General features: G+C 36.4%; 2 protein-coding genes across 4 annotated transcripts in view; one reads left to right on the top strand and one right to left on the bottom strand.

Annotated features, from left to right (window-relative positions):
* LOC140162563 (kinesin heavy chain-like) overlaps positions 1–4,596 on the bottom strand; it is a 118,640-nt gene extending 114,044 nt beyond the window's left edge. For both annotated transcript variants that reach the window (XM_072185820.1, XM_072185821.1), the window contains exons 1-2: positions 4,096–4,596; positions 205–292 (exon numbers count right to left, since the gene is read on the bottom strand). In XM_072185820.1, the coding sequence (XP_072041921.1) occupies positions 205–292; positions 4,096–4,221 (214 nt within the window). In that variant the 5' untranslated portion in view covers positions 4,222–4,596. The remainder of the gene's footprint in view (positions 1–204; positions 293–4,095) is intronic.
* Positions 4,597–4,848: 252 nt separating this feature from the next.
* Positions 4,849–24,160, top strand: LOC140162562 (dynactin subunit 2-B-like). Of its 2 annotated transcripts, XM_072185818.1 has the most exons (14): positions 4,849–4,948; positions 10,764–10,826; positions 13,311–13,407; positions 13,876–13,943; positions 14,778–14,876; positions 15,412–15,572; positions 16,195–16,345; positions 16,982–17,047; positions 17,566–17,604; positions 17,793–17,942; positions 19,219–19,242; positions 21,998–22,100; positions 22,712–22,803; positions 23,676–24,160. In XM_072185818.1, exons 1-14 carry the CDS (start codon positions 4,913–4,915, stop codon positions 23,760–23,762), a joined length of 1,236 nt encoding a protein of 411 aa, XP_072041919.1. In that variant the 5' UTR covers positions 4,849–4,912; the 3' UTR covers positions 23,763–24,160. The 2 variants fall into 2 exon arrangements, with proteins under 2 accessions (XP_072041919.1, XP_072041920.1); XM_072185819.1 differs by lacking the exon at positions 19,219–19,242 and having other exon boundaries at positions 4,850–4,948.
* Positions 24,161–24,407: the final 247 nt, after the last annotated feature.

Below are 24,407 nucleotides of genomic sequence, written 5' to 3'. Positions count from 1 at the left end.
ATGAAATTCAAACTCCCTGTGTTGAAGAGGGGTCGTGCCTTCCACAAAGGGTGCATGTACTTCAACTGGAATAATACATATTCTGATGATGATCCAGGATATCGCTAGTCGCTACGCTTGGTGCTTGCATCGCTTGCTATTCTAGGCGTCACGGTTGCGAAAGGGGCTAGTTTTAGTACATTACAGTGATACTCAGTTACTCACCTTTGACAATTGCCTTGGCACAGTTATTATAAACTTGCTCCTGTGTTGTGTTTGGTCGAAATACTTTGTCAAAAACAAACAGCTTCCCCTACAATGGGAATAAGAAACAAATTAGAGAAATTATATACATACTTTTAGAACTATAAAATAAAAAATATTGACATTTAGGTCATTAATATAGTCTGTCCACATAGAAGTACAAAGTAAATAGACCTCGGAAACTGGAGGTATGAGAATAATCATTTCAATGCAATGCTTCTTTGGCGCGCTAACTGCTGCTTGTGATTTGTACTTGCCGGCGCACCACGCTCTTTACGCGTCACGTTAGGTGTGTGGCGCAAAGCATCGACCCCCCATGCCACAGATTTGGTTTGTACTTCTAGGTGGACAGACTGTAGGCCTATAGCATCTTAAGAACATTTCAAAGTACTTTACATTTACTGCGACGCCAATACGATAAGTGACTGGCCACCACAAATGGCTCTCACCTAAACGGGTAATTATGTACCGGTACTCGAGTATTACCCGAATAAATTTTCAGGCAGGAGTTTGGTTTTTTTTAACAAAAATTAAAAAAAAAAAAAGAAGTTACAACTTACAAGACCTTTTAAAAATTACCATTTTCATTCCAATAACCGCCCAGGTTGTCAATGAAAAAAAAAATGTGAATTTTGACCTGGGAAGGCCAAGGATTTGTAGGAACTTGTTTCTAAAGCTGAGTTGCCAAATTGAATAAATTATAAATGTTTAATACTAAATTTAGGATTATTTGGGTGCTGTAAATGCAAATTAGGGAATTGTTTTCTCTGGATTTCCTCTGTTGAATCAACTTGAGCGTATTCATCCTTATGCACATTATGAACAAATTTGCTTTTTTTTTAGGATAATTAATCTAGAAACGTAGAAAGATGCTTCAGAATGAAATACTTTGGGAGGTGTTTGCTAAATCTAAGCACCGGAAAAAAAAGTGATTTTGGAAGCCCAAATTTTGTTGTTGTTGAAAAAGCGCAATTGCACCCAAAAAACCTGTGATTGCGGCCGCAAAAACCGTGATCCTGTTTTCCTCCAGTGCTTAGCTAAATCCATAATTTAGAAAGTGCATAAGGATGAAATGTCTTGCCCAAGGACAAAACACATTGCCGCAGTTGGACCAGGTGTATCCGCAGTCAATGAGTGAACTTAGTCCTCACTTGAATGGTGAGCAAACATATTATTAGTGTGTGCTGTGGGTGGGTGTGATGAGGATGCGTAACTTGTCAAGAACTGAAAACAAGTATGCACACCCGAATACAAAAATGTACTGATTTATGGACACCCACCCAACTGCAATTATGCATAGTTTAATTAGGGGTAGTGTGCAATTATGTGTAGGAAGGGGGAGTGAATCTCAAATGGTACTGGTATGCCAAAAATCTTAACCATCCCCCCTCTTTGGACGTGCCAAAAAATCTTTCCCCTCCACCCTTTATCCATGCAAGATTTACAACCTTAAAGTTAAATTGTCTTACAATGCGAGCCTAGCGTGCAGGAAATTTTGTACGGTATTGAACAATTGAACATGTTACATGTCTGATTGTCTGTCCCTGTTAGTGACATGTTTTTTTTGAAGCGGTGCACAAAATATATGCATGCCAAAAATCATCTTGTTCTCGACCTGTCAAGCCCCAGCTCTCCTTTTGACCTGTCAAAAAATGCTTGCCCCACCCCCCTTTTTGGCCTTCCAAAAAATCTTTGCACCCCCATATCATTCACCACCAGTGTTCGAAATAAGCACTTTATCCTCTTGTCCTCTTGTCCAAAAATCACTGGGGACAACCATATTGAGCTATGTACTTATCCCCTGGACAACCACTATTTGGATTCTTTGCACTCAACAACATGACTTATAATATGTGTTTTGGAGACAACCAAAATGTTTTGAGGACAAGCAGAATTCATGCTTTAGTTGTGTCCTCGGGACAACCTCCATATTTTCCTTATTTCAGACACTATGTTCACCACCCTTGGGGTACTCATAATTATTGCACCACCCCTTAGTGTGTTCCTATGAGAAGGTTTAAAAAAATTAAGATAATAATAAAACATGCCGTGACAGAGGACATAAACATGGTAAATAATGATCATCAGGGTCAGCCACCCGTCTGGTAGACTATGCCATAGTCGAATTTTGAGAAATTTAGAAATAGGCCTATGTTATCAATCTCGATAATATAATGTAATAAATAGTCTATAAGCAAATCTAGTTGCCCTAGCATTCTAAGTGATCATTTGTGTCCTGCCTTACTTTTGTTTTTTTAATATTTTTTGAAAGAGGGCTCCCTTCATGCCTACCAGTGATTTTCTAGCAGTCTGTTTTATTTTCATGATTTTGGAGAATTGCTCACGTTACTCACGAAAAATTTGGGTATCAAGCTAACAGAGGGCGTACGGTGACTGAATAGATCAGGAAAATCTATCAATTGTGCACACAATCGGAGTTTTAAATGCAAAGGTAATTCTGAATATGCACAATGGCAAGTGGACTACGGAGAAGTCTACCCGTCTGGCCGTCATTTTAGATGGCCAGTTTGCTCCTGGGACGGGCAAAATTAATGCCTTTGACAGATGCTATATAATTTGTATGTTTTGAGAAGCTAATTGACCTTTTTAGTAGACCCAATTTGTAGAACAAGGCCATATCAGCAGATTCAGCACATATTTGAACTCTTTGAAACCCCCCAATGGGCTATAGACGGTCTGGTAAAAGGTCAAATTAGGACAGGCAATTTTATTCATATGAGGGGCAATCCTCAATTTCTAGCCAAGACCCTGATGATCATGCCGTAAATTATTCTAAATGAACCCTGTTTACATTCCCTGACAATCGGCAATTGTATAATTTTCAACAAATGATAACAAAAAATACCGTAAGCATTAAGTTAATGGGATTTTCTTTAAACCGTGCATGCGTGATCATCTGAATGCGTATGATAGGTATGTTCATAAAATTTTGAAGTTCAATATTTTTAGCTGAAAGTTCTTTCATTTGAAAGAGAATCAAATTACCTAAACAATAAGGGGTCAATCATGTTTCTAGTGCATATACTTTTGAAGTTACAGACAAAATAGTGTCACCAAATTGTCCAAAATTTTGTGTGTGAAATTGTGACAGCAGGCACATGTACAATGTACACTACTGTATGTGACCCCAGATGACCTCCTATTCTTTACTGTAAGAAAGCTGTTTTGGATGGTCTTGATTTGCACACAAATTGCTTTTGCGCTTTAACGAAAGCGTCCACTTGGTGGAACATAGATTGCACTATGTGATAGCTTATGAATCCATTATTATGCCAGTACCAACATAAGTCAACATCACTTAGGTTTTGGTTGTCAAAATTAATTTTTAGTAATTTTTTCCATTGAGCCCCACAGTAAAGCCATTTTTGGACCGTACAGGCACATTCCACTTCCCTATGGACGAATAGCGCCACCTATAGTGTGTGATGTGAGCCTGACTACGTATGAATACAATCAATGCAGCATGTTCAGAAAACACCTAACTATCTGAACAAAATGAAAATATACTGATCTTGCAAGAACATTACATATTAATTATTTACATCAAACGTTCATTTCTACAGTATTTAAGCTTTGAACATCTGTGATTGGGCAAAAAAAATACTGCAAGGCCGAGGCAAAGTCTTACTTTTCAAGGAATTGACAAGTGTCAAAAATGGGGCGTGCCTGTCGCAATATTTTTCCCAAAATATTCTTGAACGTAGAAGGCAATATTAGTGTTTTTGCACAGATGGATCCTTGAAAATCCAATGGACAAACATCTACACCCCTTTTACTTCCATTGTGTAACAACAAGTAAACAACAGTGAACACATGTACATGAACACTTACCCCCAACTGCACTTGTTCATCACTGACAAACTTGGTACAAACACCCGATCCCGACGCCACTTCATTCTGGTTCATAGGCCGCACACGGCAGACCACTTTAATATTGCACTCATCAGCGTCCGTCATTTTCGGCTATTATAGTTCCTTTATATATTGTACAAGATTTCCAAGAGAAAAAATAAGCTTATCTCGGTTGATTGTTGATTAACAAGCGTCCAATATTGGCGATTTTAATAGCAACAACACGGCAGCCATCTTCGACCGGCGAAAAATTTTCCGGTGCTCGATGACAAAAAAGCTGGCGATAAATGCCCCTAATTAACGTTCGATTTTCTTCTTATCACGTATTTTGGTTCCTTAAGTGGTGGATGATCCTCTTAGATGCGAAAAATTGCGATAAATACTTTTATTTCTAGACTAAATCGTATTTACAAATGCACTGTTTTCAGTGCTACGTGCATCAATTTTCACATCATAAGGGCACCTACAAGAATCACGGGTGTATAATTATAACCTCACCCATTCACGTCAAACACGATTTTGTTTCGTGTTTCTGAACTGAGCAAGTAAATAAAGGATGAGGCTGTAGACTAAAATGACATCATGATCTCTCCAAATCTCGTTTTCATAAACATAAAATTTATTTTGCAAGCGATTCAATTATAAATTCCAATGAGTATACTGACATAAATAAATAAAAAACCAACAATAACTAAAACAAAAGTCTATTTGATGTTTCAAATCTGAGTGAAATAACCTAAAAAGGGGTAAATATATGAAAAATCTCTGAAGGGTCACGTGACTCAATCAATTAAAAATGGCCGACCCGAAGTATGCCGATCTCCCAGGAATCGTAAGTAAAAGCTTGATTTGTATTAAACAGAAAGTTTTATGTGAGTAATTATATCGTACGAGTGTAAATAAGATTATAAAGATTTCATATATTCAAATTTTTAAGTGATTCGTGAGGTTGCAAGCCTGTGGGAGCTCATTTACTGGCGCCCTAATCTCGGGCTCCATTGGATTGTACGGTCAGGGGCCAAGGCCCAAGGTTTTGCTGTAGCTGTTGGCACTGAACGATGCCAGCTGGCAGGGCTGGTGTGGGTGTGAATAGGTTTGTTACTGAATATCGATTTGGAAATTGAAATGAAATCATTAATATGGAGAAAGTAGTATATTTCGATGTAACCATAGTGAGAGTTTTAGATTCTATTCTGTATCATATGATTTTGTATACAATCAAATATGTAATATGGATAATAATAAGTCACCAGGTTTAGATAAATTCAGTGTAAAACTACTAAAATTGGCTGCTCCTTATGTGTCAAAATCACTTGCTCATATTTGTAACATTTCTTTAAACAGTTCCAAATTTCCTGAGGAGTGGAAAAAAGCCAAAGTTACTCCAATTTTTAAATCTGGTGATAAGAATAATGTAAGCAATTACAGGCCAATTTCTGTCTTGCCAATTATTTCAAAGATTATTGAAAGAACTGTTCATAACCAATTATATGATTATCTTTGTAGTAGAAATATCCTTTCTGATTCTCAATCTGGCTTTAGATCCAATCATTCCACAACAACAACTTTATTAGATGTTCAAGATTATATTCTTAATAATATGGACAATGGTTTTGCAACAGGAGTTATATTTTTAGACTTAAAAAAGGCGTTTGATACGGTAAATCATGAAATTCTAATTAATAAACTTGCTGACTATGGTATTATAGGTAATGAACTTGCTTGGTTTAAATCATACCTAAGTAATAGGGCTCAAGCTGTGCATGTGAATTCTTTTCTGTCAGATTTCAAAACTTATAATACTGGAATTCCTCAAGGCTCAATCTTAGGTCCTCTGCTATTTATAATTTTTGTTAATTGTTTACCTGATGTTGTAACTTGTAAGACAGTAATGTATGCAGATGATACTTCTCTTATGTGTAAAGCAAAAAATGTTGATGATCTAAAAGTGCAACTAGAATCTAACCTAAAATATGTTGCTAACTGGTTTAAAGCTAATAAGCTCACATTAAATACTGATAAAACTAAGTTTATGATTTTTGGAAATAATCAAACACTTAATCATTACAATGACATAACTCTCACATTTGATGACAAAATTATTGAAAGAGTTGATGTTTTCAAATATCTTGGTATTAAGTTTGATAGTAATATGTCTTGGGCATCACATATTGATTATTTATCTGGAAATGTTTCCAAGAGAATTGGTGTTGTGAAACGTGCAAAGTATTTCCTTCCTCATAAAACCTTAGTTATGCTCTCTAATGCACTTGTAATTCCACATTTCGACTATGCCAGCAGTGTTTGGTCTAACTGTTCTACAACCAATCAATATCAGCTTCAAGTACTTCACAACAGATTAGCTAGAACAATTCTCTTTGCTGATATCAGAACACCAGTAGATGATATGTTAAATTCTTTAAATTGGATTAAACTTTGTGATAGATGGTCTAATCATATGATTATTCTTACCTTTAAATGTATCAAAATATTTGTCCTGAATATTTATGTAATCAATTTGACTTTGTTCATAATGCTCATGATCACAATACAAGGAGTCATTCTTCTAACACATTGATCGTGCCTAAATACAATTCTAATAGTGGTAAGCGTACATTTATTGTAAGAGCTGCAAACTTATGGAATAACTTATCACCATCATATCGTGTAAACCTTGAAACTCTGTCTTTGCATCAATTCAAGACATGCATAAGTATTTCTGCTAAATCATAATCATTTATTTTTATATTGTATGTATTTTTATATTTATATCGTTCATGTACTTGGGATGCATTTATTCTCTTTCATACTTATTATTGATGTTTTTGTATACATTTTAAATATCATGTTATTTTGTAAATATTCTGTAATAATGTTGTAAATATCATTGTGTGAGGGCCTGCTTGGAAAGCAGTGCTTGCCACTGAAGTAGTTTAAATCCCTCAAATTTTTCATGGGTATTTTCATGGGTATTTTCTGGTTTTTCTGGTATTTTCTGGTTTCATTTCAAGCATATGTTTGTTGATTGATCACAAGAAACACATGCAAAAAAACAAGACAAAATTCAATTCTTTTTGTCTGAATGAATTAAAAAAAAACTTTAAAAAAAACCAATAACCTTTAGGCTTTAATGATTTTGTCAAATGCGACGAATGACATTTCACAACATTTTAATCAACAAGTCAAGAGAAGTGAGTTGACTGAGTTCTATAAATTACTTGCTATAATTTAGTATAAAAGTTGTTAAGTTATTTATTCTGTCGGTCGGACATCCGGGCTATCTCTAGTCTCGGGCCCAAACTGCATGTGGCTCACGGTTTGTTGTGAACAACAGAAACCGGCTGTGAGGGAGGCTACATAGCGATGTTGCTGGAGTGACATTCAATTTCGGAAAAAACGACACTCGACCATGGAATTTAATTTTAAGTTTGTCAGTATATAAGCGGTAAATCAAGTAAGTTTCTTTCACTCTGAAGACTTAGAAAGCGGTTGTTTGATTCCACTGACTATTTGCGATCGAAATTTACATTACACCAATGACAGAAATCATCAACAAAAATCGAATCAGGGACTTGTTTTCACTCGAACATCATCAACCGGAAGTGACGTGACACGGACCGACAGAATAATTACGTGTAACATACATGACATATAATATGACACGATCTGGTCCATGGGGGCCAAAATTAACTATGAAGATTGTAGAACTTTTTTTTTGTCTTTGCATATTCATATTTTTATTAAACAAATGCATCAATACAAGATTTATATTACACAACATTTAATTTTTTTTTTATATATAAAACAAAGATAAAACTTATTACGGTACCGTAACATGGGGTGGCTTTGGACAATTTTGATGTATTGTCATAAATATTTTTATAATGATCAGTAGAATTCTTAGTTTCATGTTGGGTTTGGCAAGTACCAATAGAGGACAGTTCATGCCCATAAGGTCAACTTGAGTTTATTTTATTTTACGATAATTTTTGGGGGGCAAATTTAAAGTTTGTCCAAGTCACCCCTGGGTTTGGGGTGACTTATAGACACCATGTAATCAAGTGCATGTCCAAAGTCACCCCGACCTGAAGAGTAGAGCAATGGAGAGGGTGGAAGTAGTTGTGAGGTGGGTAGGAGCACAGAGGACACTGTTGTAGTAGGGCATGGTCACTGTGGTGTATTTTTTTAAACAAAGTGTCAAATTTTTTTGTATTCATTAGTTATGTCCAAAGTCACCCCGGAAAGGAAGCCAAACCCTGGGGTGACATTGGACACAGCCTGCTTTTAAATTCTTAAGAGTGGCTAGATATCATGACTATCCAGGTAGGTTCTTGATTCATCTGTGTTTACTATCCAACCAACAGGCTTGAGTTTCCACTCTTATGTTCCGGTGGAGTACCAAAAGTTTGACCACCACAAAAATCCTGTATTTTATGGACCGCGCTAAAAAGTTCTGAAAAACATATAAGATAACACATTATACTGGAAAACTTTAGTCATTTGTAATGTCCATACATTACCACATACAAACATACAAAAATATTCTTAGAAATATTAAAAGGTAAAACAGCCTACATGAAATAATAGTTTTTCCCATGTGTGTCCAAAGTCACCCCAGTGTCCAAAGCAGTGCTCAAATTTCGCGGCGGCCACCGCGGCCATTGCCGCGGTGCCCTTTCATTTGGCCTTAATGCCCTGAAAAACAAGAACTTTCTGCGCCACAATGGCCTTGCCCTAATTTTGCAGTGGCCAGTAGCATTTGGGATCGAGTCTCGGTCGGGAACAAAAAAATGCTCTCGATTCGGAAGTGGAACCAATTTAAAAGTAGCCTTTTTTATTTTGTATCACAATTGACTGTAAAGCTTAAGCTTTCATACAATCGCAGGTTACACTCAATCATTATGATCACACGTGTCGTTTCCTCCAACTTCCTCGCCCGCAAGCGAAATCACAACGGAGTTGCCAGATCTTTTGCCGCACAAGCGCAGCAAATGCGCTGCAGGCTGCACACAACATAGTTCATCGGGGCATGTTCCCTTGCTGACGAAAGCGCCCAACACGTGTCTCCTTAGCGGGGTTGGCAAATATGTTTTTCGATCGTTCTGCAACAGGTAGAGATCCTGTGACATCCTGCAATTTGTTTATCGGAGATTTATTTTACGTATTTTTGCGTGATTTTTTTTTCTTCCGTGTTTTTTCAGCGTTAAAAAAAATGCTGGAAAATAAAAACGCTGACATTTTCATGCCTGAATGTATTCTAATAACGAACCTGGAACGAATATGGAAATTGAAGCTGTATTATCATTCTAATAACAGGTAAAAGTTTGACTGTATCACTGCACCTCCCAGGTGTTTGTTTCTGTTTATTTACATACCCATATTTCACTGAATGAATCATGAAATAAATAAATAAATAAATATATATATATATAAATAAATGAATGAATCATGAAATAAATAAAGAAAGAAATAATGGTGGATGGATGGATGAACGAATAAATATATGAAATAAATAAATCATGGCCTCGGTGCCCCTAAAATGTTAAATAGCCTAGGCCAAGTTGGCCTGCCCTAAAAATAACGAAATTTGCTTTGGCCTTGGTGCCCTGGCATGATGGCCTCGGTGCCCCCTAAAATGTTAAATAGCCAAGGCCAAGTTGGCCTGCCCTAAAAATAACGAAATTCGAGGCTTGGTCCAAAGTCACCCCATTTTACGGTATAAACAATAACCAACAATCAGAAACACACATTGCACCAGGCACAGTGTGCACAACACAAAACAATCAATGCAAGTGATCGCCAGACAGGTACATGTGCACCGGCACATGAAACATGGAAACCAAACAAGCATCAACCTGATTCAACCATGTCCGAAGTACTAGTACAATTTTTTTACTAGTACAATGTACTTCCATGTACGGTACCAACAAATTGCACCACAACTTTCAGAATAGGGTTCGAATTAATTTGAAGACTGGCTCCTCTTGATGATTGAGCACTGTCAGTACTCAAGGGTGAAAATAAGCTGGCTATGGGCCTTGTTTCAATTCAGGCCCATGCATGAGTTGCCTACTGTAGCCCATTGAGATTAAAAATCCCAACACCAGGCTATGCATTGTACACTTTTTTTTATGTCCTGAACCATGCACATCACTATGGATACAGTCTATGTCACATAAAAATTGGGTTTCTCTGCAATTTGATGTCAGAATTTGAGATTAATGATTGGGATGAAAGTAGACAGTAGACTATTAAACTGTGCCATTGGATATTAAACCATTTTGGATTAAATTCTAACCGATACTAAACCAAAAGTGGGTCCTGTTTTGACTGTCAAAGTGAACCCTGGTCCCGACTAAATTCAGATGAACCAGGATTTACTTTCCCCCAAACTGAGTCTTTGCAGAGAAGCTCTTATTTTCACCCTTGCGCATAAATTTTACAAACACCTCTTCTAAAGCTCTTCTTGAGAAGACCTGAAGAGTTTTCTATGCTCTGTTCTTTAGATAGTATATGTTTACAAGTGGTCTATATTTTTTATAGAATGTTGAAAAAGAAGGTACTGGTACTGAAAATTAATAAGGAAATCAATTTTGGCTATTTAAAAGGCAACCAACGTTTGTTTGTTTGTCCATTTTTAATTGCAGGATACTCAGCCAGATGTGTTTGAAACTAATGATCTTCCTGAAGATGACCAACAAGCAAGCAATGTAAGTTATGTTACATAATAAAAGAATATTGTGTCCTGTTTGCTTTGGCCGACTAGAAAATAATGCTCCCATTAGGAGTTTTATAGAGTGCATTAGGCCAAATAAAAATTCACATCCAATCCATGCCCGCTTCCCTTTTTAAAGGCCACCTGTATTTTACTTTTTTTTTCACTATTTTTTTTAAATAAAAAGGCTCCTCATCCTCCTTTTTTTTAAAACCCAGACGTGAAACATGTTTTTTTTATTCGGCCTTATATGATGCCAGCATTTAGTGGTAACACTTTTGTGTATAATGTATTTCCCAGTTTGTATTCAAAATTTGGGCTGGCAGGGTTGAAAAGAGGTTGGTCATGTGACTGGAAACACATAAATGTGTGTCCAATCTTTAAAGCATTTTTAAGCCCCTTTGCATTTCTGAACAAACTAGAGCGATAACCGCACCATAGCTGAACCATGTGGCTTCGGCAGTATATTGTGGTAGGCCTATACCACTGTCACCCAGAGTCTGTAACGGACATAATCTCCAAATGCTACGAAGGTATGCACGAGGTAAGTTAGGCGGATGACTGTGACGATCTGATTCTGATCAAGCAGCAATACTGTGCTGGATAGTATTAATTTGAATAAGACTGTTTCATTAATTGCCGTTTCAATATACCTTGATCGTGGGAAGCTGGCATTTTGAAAACTTGACTTTTGACCTTGTATGACCCCCCTTAATGACCTTAAATGAATTTTAAAATATATTTTAAATGTTTAGAATGTCATAAGGACCATTGCATTTAAATTTCAGCTCAATTGGAGCATTTTTTTAAACGTGACCTTGGACCCCTTAAAGACCCCTATGACCTTAAATAAATTTTAAAATATTTTTAAAATGTTTAGAATGTCATAAGGATTATTGCATATAAATTTCAGCTCAATTGGAGCATTTTGAAAAACTTGACCTTTGACCCCTTTATGACCCCTTAATGACCTTAAATGAATTTTAAAATATTTTATAAATGTTTCGAATGTCATAAGGATCATTGCATTTAAATTTCAGCTCAATTGGAGCATTTTGAAGAACTTGACCTTTGACCCGTTTATGACCCCTTTATGACCTTAAATAAATTTTAAAATGTTTTAAGGGGGTACTACACCCATGTGGTAAATTTGTGACTATTTTGGCATTTTTCTCAAAAAATAATTACACACTGGTAACAAAAGTTATGTATATTATTGGGGCAAGGAATCCAATTACTCCACTGAAATTTCAGTGACTCAAGACAAGCGGTTCAGTATATATGATAGGAAACGAGGTACATCCTAGCGGTACCTTATTTCTGATTATAAATAACAAACCGCTTGTCTTGGGTCACTGAAATTTCAGTGGAGTAAATTGGATTCCGTGCCCCTATAATATACATAACTTTTGTTGTACCACTATGTTATTAGTTTTTGAGAAAATGCAAAAATAGACGCAAATTTATCGAGGGGTGTAGTACCCCCTTAAACATGTTTAGAATGTCATAAGGATCATTGCATTCAAATTTAAGCTCAATCGGAGCATTTTCGGTTAAAATGACCTTTTGTGACCCCTGGATGACCTCTGACGTTTGGAAATATTTGTATTATATTCTTTATGTTTTCCTCTTTCATATGACACCACTCATGGGGTCATACCTTCGTGGCATTTTGAGATATGTCCATTTCAGACCAAATGGTTAGTTAGTAACCTAGTGAGCTAGTAACCTAGTGAGCTAGTAACCTAGGAACCTAGGAACCTAGTAATCTAGATCAAGAAATAAAACAACAATATATTTAAAGATAAGCATACTGGATGAATAATCTACACTCAAGATTATGAGCATACAAAATGGCAAACTTTGGCTTGATGAGGTTAACAGAAAGAGCCTCAAAGAGTATTAATAAGTAGGCCTACCATATTTATTTGTACATAAGTAATGAGATACAAATCATACAATGGTCAGCCACTTGACTTGAGATGATCAATTGTCCAAGGGTCAAAAGTTGTTATGATGTAGATCACAGACCCTAGAAGTGATCATCGTACTCACAGCAGGGATGCTACTCTCCCATCCCTGCTCACAGTCATAAGCACATATTGTGGAGGACAAGTTATAATCCTGTAAAAATTGATCAATGATTCTATCCAGATGATTACAATTTACCAGATCAATATAACTGTCACCTGTATTATCCAGGAAAGTGCATCTAAATACTCCTGTCAGCCTGAGATTATTTGTTGCTTCAATGCCATGAGTGTTTCTCAACAGCATAATTAATATTTTTTTTGTTTTTTTGAGTAAATGAGTTGATCTAAAGATTCTTGTAAAAAACAAAATTCTACCCCTACTCACTGTTCTCTATTTTAAGTTTAGGCACTTCCCAATAAACTAGCATTTTATTAAATGCAACTTCGCGCTATTTGGTTTAAAGATGAAACTTACATTAGTTTTGCTCACTTATTACCTATCACAGGCGGAACTAAATAGTGAAAGTGTGGAAAAGTTACCCATCAATACAGACACAGCATATGGCAAATTCAAAGACAAGAAACTTCACTCTGGAGCCATAGGTAAGTTGTAACTTCAAAGATCAATATTTGTCCAAATTTTTGCTCTCTAAAATTTAATTTCCCCCTTAAAAATAATTTTAAGAAACACCCTACAGCTCTCCTTAATTGCTTTTGGTGTGAGCTATAAATCACTCCTTGTAAATGCATCGGGGGAGCTGTTTTTTATGCCTTCACCTAATAGTTTTGCCGAGGTTTATTCACAATTTTATGACTAAATGTCAGTAAAACATACTGTAAAACCTTGTTTACAAGCATAATTATAGAGTCCGTAAATATGCCAATACAATAGATTAGTCATACAATTGTACCGGCACTTGTTTGTATATGCTTGTATCGATAATATATGTGCTCAAACTCCGTAATATTATCATTTTGTCAATGGATGCTTGTAGACGAGGTTTTACGGTACTTGAAATCAGTTGATAGATTGGAACAAGGCCTGAAACCTTTATGTGTTTGTTTCCTCAGATTTCTCTGATAGAATTACCCACTCAAGAAGAACTGGATATGCAGTCCCTAGAACAGAATATGAAATTGTGAGTATACTTCATATTATCTTCTGTAATTCAGTAAGATCAGGCTATTCCCGATTTCCAATTGAAATCCATACACCTCCTATGCGAGCAGGGATGTCAGTTTTCAGGCAATTGCCTGATTTCAGGCCTTTTGCTACTCCAAATTTCTGCACTTTTATTTATTTTCAGCCCGTTTTGAGGCTTTATAGCCCAAATTTACGCGCTTTTTCAGGCTTTTCCTGCTAAGTCACTTCAGGCCACTTTCATCCCTGTGGAAGACATTGCCTTAATTAATCTCCCTCACAGGGAGTGTAGATTTCGGTGAAAAATGTTGGTGAAACAAAATGACCATTTGGCAACCTGCTAAATAAGTGCCACGCAAGTGTGTGCAAGTATAACATACGTGACATGATCAAGGGGAATTATGAGTCACATGTCGACCCTGGTCGAAAAAGAGTTTTGCATATGTTTCTAAAGCTGACATTTAGAGCTTTCAGGAACTGAAAACCTCATATTGATATGACTTTTCATTGCGAAGTTACATTTTATCAATTGCTGAAAAACAATATAAAACAAAAGAATTTTAACACTTTCTTTGCCAATATCTCAAAATCGATATTAGCGACATCCGACTCATTTCCCTTGATCGTGTCACATACTATGTCTAAGCATACAATGTGCTATGCTCTTCAAGTGTGGTAGGGTTGTCTACGTTCTAATAGACAACTGCCGAAATTATGCGATTCTTCAGTGAGATTATGTGCCTACGAACTAGACCACTTCCACTGAATAAATATTATAGTTCTGCCTCATTTCTGTATAAGTCTTCATGAATGCATATGTTTTGTTCTGTAGCTTGAAGAAGGCTCATTGGTTAAGGAAACGCCGGTACAGAAATTTCAACGTCTACAGCATGAAATGAGAGAATTATCTGAAGAAGTGGAAGAACTTAAGGTATACATATATATATTTTATTAGTACTTTTTTTATTTGATTGTTAATATAAACAACTTTATTTGAATACTCTTTGTATTTACAAACCTTTGTTGTGGGGGCCACCTTAATTACGAACGTAGTAATTCTAGTTTTCTTTTCCCTGCAATTTTCTTCCAAATTTGCAACCCAGCATATTCCCATATACATTAGCCTCTCCGGAGATAAAATTGTTACTGAAAAATATTCAGGACTGACCATGCAAACATTGCAGCATACAGTGCCCTTGCGGTGATCAGGAAAACAAGAAATTGTGAAGAAAATACAGTTGAACATCTTGATGATACAACTAACATTTAAACATTTGGTCAAAGTTTTAAATAAATATATGTATTAATCATGATTTTGAAGGTAAGGTGCGTAGCTTATCATGGCTTGTTTAATATGCTTTTTGGACAAGCAGCCAAATAGACAAGTGCTTATTTCAAACACTGCCTCCCACCCTCGGGATAAATATACTTCAAATTCTATACCATCTTAATTTTTTCATTGCTAGAAATCAGCGCAGGAGGACAGCAAAGGATCAGGTATGTCCCCTGTCGACTTGGCTCACCAGGTGACCCAGCTACAAGAACAACTCTATGGGCTACATCTGGAGAAGATACTTGGCACTGATGCCATCCAAGAGGCAGCAGATCCACAGGGAACTCTACCAAAGTAAGAATCTTACAAACAATCACCTTCAGCAGCATAAAAAAAAGTTTCCATTCCTAAGTATGCAAATAAACACATTCAAAAATCCTCAAGGAAAGGGCTTTAAAAATAAGTCTTGAAACTCATAAGCAGGAAAATACTACCTAAATAGTGACACAATCTGGTCCTTGGGGCGAAGGCGGCAAATTTGAAATTGAGAAAAAGGCAAAAAATAATATGGAGTAAAAAAATAATAAAATACATAAAAACACACTTCTTTTGGTGACCAAGCTTTTGCTGCCTGTGCTCCCAGATTGTGGAATAGACTACCAGGTCAAATCAAAAATTGTACTTTTGAACAATTCAAGAAGCTCCTGAAGAACCACCTATTTCGGGGTGCTTATAAGCAGTAGCTTTTGAACCAATGACCCTGTTGAACATTTTTTAACAAATGTATTTTATTTTATTATTTATTACTTATTTACCCTGGGGTGACCAATTAATGCACTGGCACTGTTCTCCCATAATAGTTCCAGGTGCTTGGGGCATAGATTTAACTGATTGACTGATCACCTGTTTCAAATGAGCAGTATTATTTACTTGAGTCAGGAAAGAAGTACATTTTGCAATTCCATCTGATTAACAGGAAGCTTCTGAGCCAACTGGATGCCTATAAGAATCTTAGCGAGAAATCTGGGGAGAAGTCGGAAGGAGGTGGTAAGCCAACCCAAGATGGTCATGTCACGTATGAACTGTTCTACAAACCAGAACTGGCAAAGTTTAACCAATTATCAAAGGTAATTGAAAAGTTTACTATCTTCATAAATCCAGTATATTGATGTTTAAGAACTATTTTGATTGGTTACAAAGAGGACTATATAATGTATTGAGCCAATCAGAGATATGGTAAGAATAGTCAGTAGGGCTAAACAGGATAAAAGCTCTATTTTGATTGGTTATTCAGATGATATATCATGAAATTAACCAATCAGGAGCAAAGTAAGAAAAGCAGTATTGCCCATTGGGTTGATGAGGTAATCTGTATGGGAGGGCAGATCTGCATTTATGCAAAATAGTGTGGTACTTTTGTAACTGGCATTGCATCTAAATGAAGGTACCATGATACTGCACTGTGATTGTGTAAAAGCAACACCCTCTTTGCTCAACCTTTACTGGGTATGATAATCATACCTGCCAACTATTCCTATTTAAGTGAGACTTATACGCTTTTTTAGTTTTTGGAGGTCCTGAAAATCCTGGTGATGGTAAACTCAATCAAAAGCACATTAACAAACACTCCTGCATTTCCTCATCAATTTTGATGATTTTAGCCTTCTCTGTATCCTAAAGATGTCCTATATCTCTGAATGTCGGAAGGTTTGATTCCATAACATCTAATTGCTTAAGTTGATTTATTTACATTTGTGATACAGGTAGCTGATTTGGAACAAAGAATAGCAAGGTTAGAGGCTGTACTTGGGCAAGATCCACAGAAATTGGTAAGTGGAAATTGGCCAAAACCACAACATTTTATCAGAAGATAATAGAGTTATTGGACTCAATTTGAAACAAATGGCAGAAGCCGTCTAAAGTGAACTATTATTGACAGATGTGTCACATGTGCCCTTTTTGTCATGTAGGAATACACATTTTCTTAAGACAATGAATTATTTGAGGGTATTGTTTTGAACTCGGGCTACAACAAATTGCATTGCCATTGCATGGCTTATGCGTAAGGCTCTTTAACAAAATACAGAATAGGGTATTGTTTTGAACTCTGGCTACAACAAAGTGCATTGCCATTGCATGGCTTATGCGTAAGGCTCTTAATCAAAATACAGAATAAATTGTGTTATCAATATTTCCGTAGCCTCAACGTAATTTTGTTTTTAACCAGCCATTGCAGCCACAGTTGTACTGTATCAATTTGACATGTATTTTCACCAGTAGATTTATCATTTAACACATAACTTTGGTGACATTGAATAATGTACCATATTCTCAAATTTTTTTCCAGTCTTCCCTCACAGCCGACACAAAATCAAAATCTTTACTGGTAAGAAACTAGTTATTTTGTTTCAATAGTCTTTATAAAAAATGGTTGCTCGTAGTAAGTGTCCATTTGTAAATTTATATAAAGTGTAGGTCATTTCTTTCAGTAATATGTAATCTTACAACAATTTCATGAAAATGCAAATCTTAAAATCAAGGTTTACCTTTACACATTGAATTTACATCTTGCAGGAAGCAGTTGAACAGCTGCAAGCCCAAAGTAGTCTCCTTGATCCACTGCAGTTGGATCATGTGGATGCTAGAATGCAGCATATGCTACAGAGGCTCAACCAAATTAAAGAAAAGGAGAAGGCTGTGGAGGAGTCTAACAAGGAGAGCAAGGTAGGTTTAAGACTGTAAACACTGGAAGGCAGGCACCAGAGACAAATTTGTTAGATCTTTGGATTTTAAACCGTCGATGCTGCTTCGATGGTTGTTATTAATGAACTTTCAACTAATTAATCAGAATTAACACTAAATTTATATTGGTCAATATCACTATACAGGCACAAATTACTATTTTATCCCAATTAACAATAGTAAATAATTGATTTCATAAATAATAAGGATCGAACAAGCATCAATGGTCGATCGAAAGATCGAACTAATTTGTTTCTATCGCCTAAAAGAACTTACTTTATAACAGCTGGCCCAGGCAATTGTCAAAAACAATTGACCTCTTTGGTAAATCCCATAAGCCTTTGCGAGTAGACCCGAGATGTCATCATTTAACGTCACACCAACTTTTAATGTGCAGTAACAATGTTCACTAAACGATGTGTGCATTGGCACAGATTGGCGTGACGTCAAATGACAACATCTCTTGTGTCTACTCATGAAGGCTTATGGATTTACCGAAATGGTCAATTATCACAATCAAGAAAAAATGATGAACTTATTTTACCAACAGTGTTCAATTTCTATCTGTTTGTGTGTAAATTGTGAATCCATTTTCGCAAAGAATTTATGAAACTTGTCCATTAAAATTTGCAAATAACGTTTTTATTGTTTGGACACTAATGTATTAGTGTAGATATTTCAAAAATCGACACATTTTCACATCCATATCCCATCACCCTCTCTGCTGGTGGTAACACAGCTCCATCCTGTGGTGGCCTATTCTTGAGGAGAGGGGCATACATGTAACTTAAATGGTAGGTCTCCTCTTCTCTGTTCATGAAGACAGGAACTCTTAAGAATCCAAATAGATTTTCTGATGAGGCACGTACTCGCATTAGGCTCTTTTAAAACTTTATTTTGTATCTATTTGGATTTGCAAAAGAGAGGTGTTGCCATCCTGAATAGATGACGGGGCCTGCCATTTAAGTCATGTGTATGACCCTCTCTTTAAAGAACACACCACCACGGGATGTTGCTGTGTTACCACCAGCAGAGAGGATGATGGGACACCAATCACTCTGCAGAAGTATGTCGTCCATGACAAACATAACTGTCTGGTAATAAAGTGTCAAAAGTTTGGTTTTGTAATATGAAAACTCCAAAATATAATTATCTACAAACCTGGTGAATCTCTTCATATGCTTAAAGATAGTTAATATGGCCATTGCTGTACACGTCAATATCATTATGTTTATAATTTTTGTCTTACATTGAACAGGAGTCAAGTGAAGACGAACGAAAGGTAGTTAGCGTGAGATCTTGACAAAATTTAGTTTGGTGTTGGCTCAAAAGTTGCTTAAAATCTCTGTCATAATTCCTCAAGGCCACTGTATAGTCCAACGTCCAGGGTCCGATTTACCACAAGGCCAGTTGGCCAAGATCTCGATGGGGCCAAATTTGATGCCTGTATGCCCAAATGTCATATTTTACCATTTCAGCTTAAAAGTGCCAATTTTTCCGTGCTTTGTGCAAATTTCATTTACAACCATGTTTGTCCACTTTTAACTTCAATATGACAAAATTATTGGTGCACTTTGTGCGTATTTGTACCATTTTAAAGAGCAGGGGGAATCATGCGATTGTGCCCCGGGGTCAGCAAAAGGTTATCCGGCCCTACCGATGTGAGGCATTTTTGGTTGCAACTGATAGCACGTTTTTGGTTCTCTGCAATGACTTGAAGCTCTCGGCTTTAAATTTTTGCTCCACCATTGGCTCCATCTATCTTTTGCCATAGAAGTAGTGTTGTAACAGGATCAATTACTATAGCAATGGGTCTACACTATTTTTTGAGTATATTGCCCTGCACTAGATGTTACGCTGGATCGTAATTCTATAGAAAGTTTACATAATGCTGAGCCCATGTATGTTTCACTCGCACATGTAAGCGGTATCGTATTCAATCTATGATTTCATACATACACAGGTTATGAGTGCAGCCTGCTTATAGTGCAGGGCAATACATTAAAAAATAATCTAGACCCACCACTGTGGTAATTAATCCTGTTACATCACTACCTTTATGGCGAATGGTGAAATAAATGGCCTGACAAAACATGAGAGGGGTAGAAAGGAATTATGACAAAGAATCTTGTTTTTCTGGTGAAGGTTTTCAAATTCTACCCTACATTTCAAAGGTCTAATTTTCTGATAACCCATTATTTTGAGGGTAGAACTAAACAGAACCCATTGTTTTTCTGTTAGTGACTTTCAAGTCTCAAACAGAACAAATGGTTTTTAGTTTTTTAGCACTAATGCAACTTCAGAAAATAGAATTAGAGAATATTGGACCTTTGATTAGGGAGCTTTCTTGTATTGGGTTATTGGGTCATGAATCTATTTTGTTTTTATCCGATCATTTCATCAGCTAATTTTGCTGCACATAAATCTGGGTATAATCAGAGACTGAATTCCCGCTTGGAATTTTGCTGCATATTTATTTGGGTATAATCAGAGACTGAATTAAAAAGACTGGTTTACATCTGACGATCAGCTCCCCACAGCCTGTGATTGGTTAGTAGCATATAAAACTAAAAGGAAGGTTCACTCATCTGGTGCCTTCATCGTAGAAAAGGAATCGCGGAAAATGGCGAAAAATGAATGGTACTTTTACAAGGCAAAAAGCAACTTTTCTAGGCATTGTTGACATGCTACCTTTTGGAAAGAAAGTTTCAAATGACGAAGACCTAACTTTTGAGATGGTTTGTAAGTTTGAAGGCGCAAAAAAAGAATTTTAATCATCAGGTCATGATCGCAACAAATAATAAACAAACAAATCGTTTCTGAGTTTGATTGACAATTGATGTCAAACGCAAACTATGCTAAAAATTTCAATTTTGAATGAACACAGCTGCCAACAGCTGTACCTGATCCGACTGTGATCATATATGTGTGTATTTCAAAATACAACACGAATGCACAACCTTGGATACATAATAAAAATACTAACCAATCACAAGTGAGTTAGCAGGGTCGGATTCACTGCCGCGTCACACACACACAGGCGTTCATCACACAGTGTATGCATCACGCTATTTAACAGCTGTTTTCTTTCAAATAAAATGTACACTATAGAATTTTTAATTCAGTCGACGATTATAGGACATTTCATCAAGATAGGGGAAGGAGAGGGTGTGCTTTTGCACTGTATTTCTGCTGTTGCCACATTTGGTTTGCTGTTTGTGTCACTTTTTCAAAGTTTAATTGCTACAAAATGTGAAGGGCACTTCTGAACTGAAACTTATTTTATATTTATAGTCTCTGTATTTGCAAATAATACAAGCTAAAGATTCATCTTCGATTCACATGTCCAGCAACATTTTCAGTAAACCAATGTATTGGGCTATTCTAGTTGAAATCCACCCCCCTGTGGAAGACATGCCCTTAATCTCCCACATGGGGGTGCAGATTTGATTTCAAATAGAGTCACCCAGTTTGAAATTCACACACCCTGTGTGAAAGATCAAGGTCATGTCTTCCATAGGGGGCCGGTGTATGGATTTCAACTGGAATAGCCATTTTCAGAGCAGGCAACACTGAATGGTGACTCCATTTGAAATTCACACTCCCTGTGTGGAAGATTAAGGTCATGTCTTCCATAGGGGGTGTATGGATTTCAACTGGAATAGCCCCTTTACAGTTTTTTACAGTTTTTTACAGCTTTTACATGTTGTCAAATCAAGAAAACATTATTGGCACCTTGAAAGTTTTTGATATTTTTACTTGCAATATGTTGTAAAGTTTTTCATGTTCTTTTTCAAAGTGTTGCATTAATTTGTGTGTTCCAATTATGCAAAATGAGGCGTTGTTGCACAGTGTCAAATTACTTCAAGATTGGGATATCCCAGTTGAAAATACATTAATCTCCCACACAGGGGGTGTAGATTTCAAATGGAGTCACCCATTCAGGTAACCCCATTTAAATTGTGTTACATTGTTTCACATCTTAGCTACTTTTAAAAACACTTTATGTGCAGCATTATAATGTTTTTACTTACTAGGTTGCAGAATTATATGACATGGTCGAGAAGTGGGATGGTGTTGCGGAAACATTGCCACAAGTTGTAGAACGCCTCCATGCATTATCATCTCTCCATGAACAAGGTGAATATTAGATAATGAATGGGGTGTGTGTGTGCGTGCAATCACCTTTAATCGAGGACACACACAAGCACTTCACACTCCAACCGTGGAGTTCTGCAAATGACCCAATGAATAGATAATGTTTTTTGCGAAAAGAGTCCTCTGTCATTATATGAGATATAATGTCCGCAGTTGCTAGGTTGAATTCCATAACTATAACCCAAAAAAGGGTGGATAATTTGATGCCCTTAGAAACAAAATCTTTTGCTGACTGCAATCTTATTTAAAGGAGGATTTCGTGATCCTAGCATCCTCTTTTTATGACATTTTTCAGTAGATATTCACGAAAAAAGCTTATTCTCAAATTTTCAGTGGATTCCGATTTTGCGTTTGTGAGTTATGCATGATTATGTGTATTACACTGCTCCATAGGTCACTATTGTAATACCAGAACGAAATTCAAATTTGACGATATTTTTGCTAAACATTATATAACCAGAGGTTTCCAGTGGTATAAAAATCTCAACTTTTTTTGAGAAAAGGGGGGATGAGGCTGTGGATCACGAAATGCCCTTTTAAATCATTGAAAGTTGATTTTTTTTTTAATTACTGATGTATTTTGTTTTACCCAGCATTACAATTCAGCCAAGCTTTGACACATTTAGACACATCTCAACAGCAGATTTCCACCAACTTACATAATCAAGATACACTGCTAAAAGAAGTAAGTACTTAACACTGAAAGTGTTCTGATTAAAATTTCAGTTCAAAACTCACAGTTTGTTCAGATAGTTTCTGCAATCTATTTCTATTGCCAAGTCACAGACCCTACTGATCTGATAGTGTACATTTGGTGATGTTATGCAGATGATGTGGCCCATTGAATGAGCTGTTCACAGTCTTCCAAAATAAGGCGGGCCCTCGGGCCAAAATCCTATATGAAATCACTGTTGATGTCCCCGTAAACTTTTCAACAAAGACTTGATGACATCTCAAAAGTGGACAAGGGTAATAATAACATTTTGCAATGCGATTTTGGGGCAGTTTAAAATATTTCAAACCTAAAGATTTTGACTTGTATCGATCACTAGCTGTTCATAAAGGAACTTTTAGGTTAAAACTTATCAACTTAAAAGTTCATAAGTTATCAACTTAAAAGTTCATAAGTTATCAACTTAAAAGTTCATAAGTTATCAACTTAAAAGTTCATAAGTTATCAACTTAAAAGTTCATAAGTTATCAACTTAAAAGTTCATAAGTTATCAACTTAATCAACTTTTAAGTTGATAAGTTACCAACTTATAAGTTGATAAGTTATCAACTTATAACTTAAAAGTCAACTTAAAAGTTCACAACTTAAAGGTGATATTCCCCCTAACTGACATTTGTAGGGTGTCTTGTTTCTGGTCTGCTAGGTTATTTCAAGCCAGAAAGCCTTAGCTCTCAATGGATTCTTTTGCGAGTCCCTCTGGTTCTCAACCCTCGATTGTATTCAGTGGTGTGGGATTCAGATGGGTACTATCCATTGTGGGTGATCAGTAACTATGATAAGAAAAATAAAAATAAAAGTGTCTTCTCTCTCTTTCTTCCCACCAGTTGAAAGCATCATTTGCGGGCAATATGTCTGCCATTCAAGCCAATTGTCAGTCACTAGAAGAACGCATGAAGAAATTCAAGAAATGAACGCAGCTACCACCATCGACATATTACCAACCAGTAGCGCTTGTGGACCATATTTTACCCCTTATATATAGCCATGGTAAAGCTAGGTTAAAGTGTCAAAGGTCATACAAAAAGGTCAATGTGTACAATACTAGTCGTGTATCAGTCAACGATGTTACTGTCAGTTTATCGTGGAAAGAATGATGCATTGTATTGTTAATCCATAGTCCTTATATGATGTGGCATAAGATGTTGTAAATAATGCATTATTTATTGGCTATAGATTTATACTAGCATGGGTGTTTGTGTCAGGGTTCATCAACAGTGCAATATGTCTAATAAACGGGGGTAAATTTCATTGTCTTTTTTGCCAATTAATGAAGTCGATGCTATGCTTGAAGTGCACCAAAGGTGGATACTTCACTTTGTACGGTCATCTCAAATGAGGTTCTATCTGCAAAGTGTGTGTCATGTGTGTGTACGCCTGTCAAACGTGTGCTTTAATTACCGCAGATGCTTTGAAAAAGCCTTCTGCGCGTTGTTAGAAAAGCCTGAGAAATAAATATGCACTTTTTGCACATGCTTTTGCAGGGAGAACCTCGTTTTCGTAGCAAGATGGTGGATCCATGCAGAGGGTGAATAACTATTGAATATAGTACAATACAG

This window comes from Amphiura filiformis, chromosome 10 (assembly GCF_039555335.1).
Source record: "Amphiura filiformis chromosome 10, Afil_fr2py, whole genome shotgun sequence".
NCBI lineage: Eukaryota > Metazoa > Echinodermata > Ophiuroidea > Amphilepidida > Amphiuridae > Amphiura > Amphiura filiformis.
The sequence above is the reverse complement of the archived record's forward strand: the minus strand, read 5'-3'. Positions and strand labels throughout refer to the sequence as shown.

What these genes read in the sequence shown, in the direction of transcription:
- LOC140162562 (XM_072185818.1), top strand. Translation starts at nt 4,913, where the DNA reads ATGGCCGACCCGAAGTATGCCGATCTCCCAGGAATC. An exon ending in ATGACCAACAAGCAAGCAAT is followed by an intron (nt 10,827 to 13,310) that starts GTAAGTTATGTT and finishes TACCTATCACAG; the next exon opens with GCGGAACTAAATAGTGAAAG. An exon ending in AGTCTAACAAGGAGAGCAAG is followed by an intron (nt 17,943 to 19,218) that starts GTAGGTTTAAGA and finishes TACATTGAACAG; the next exon opens with GAGTCAAGTGAAGACGAACG.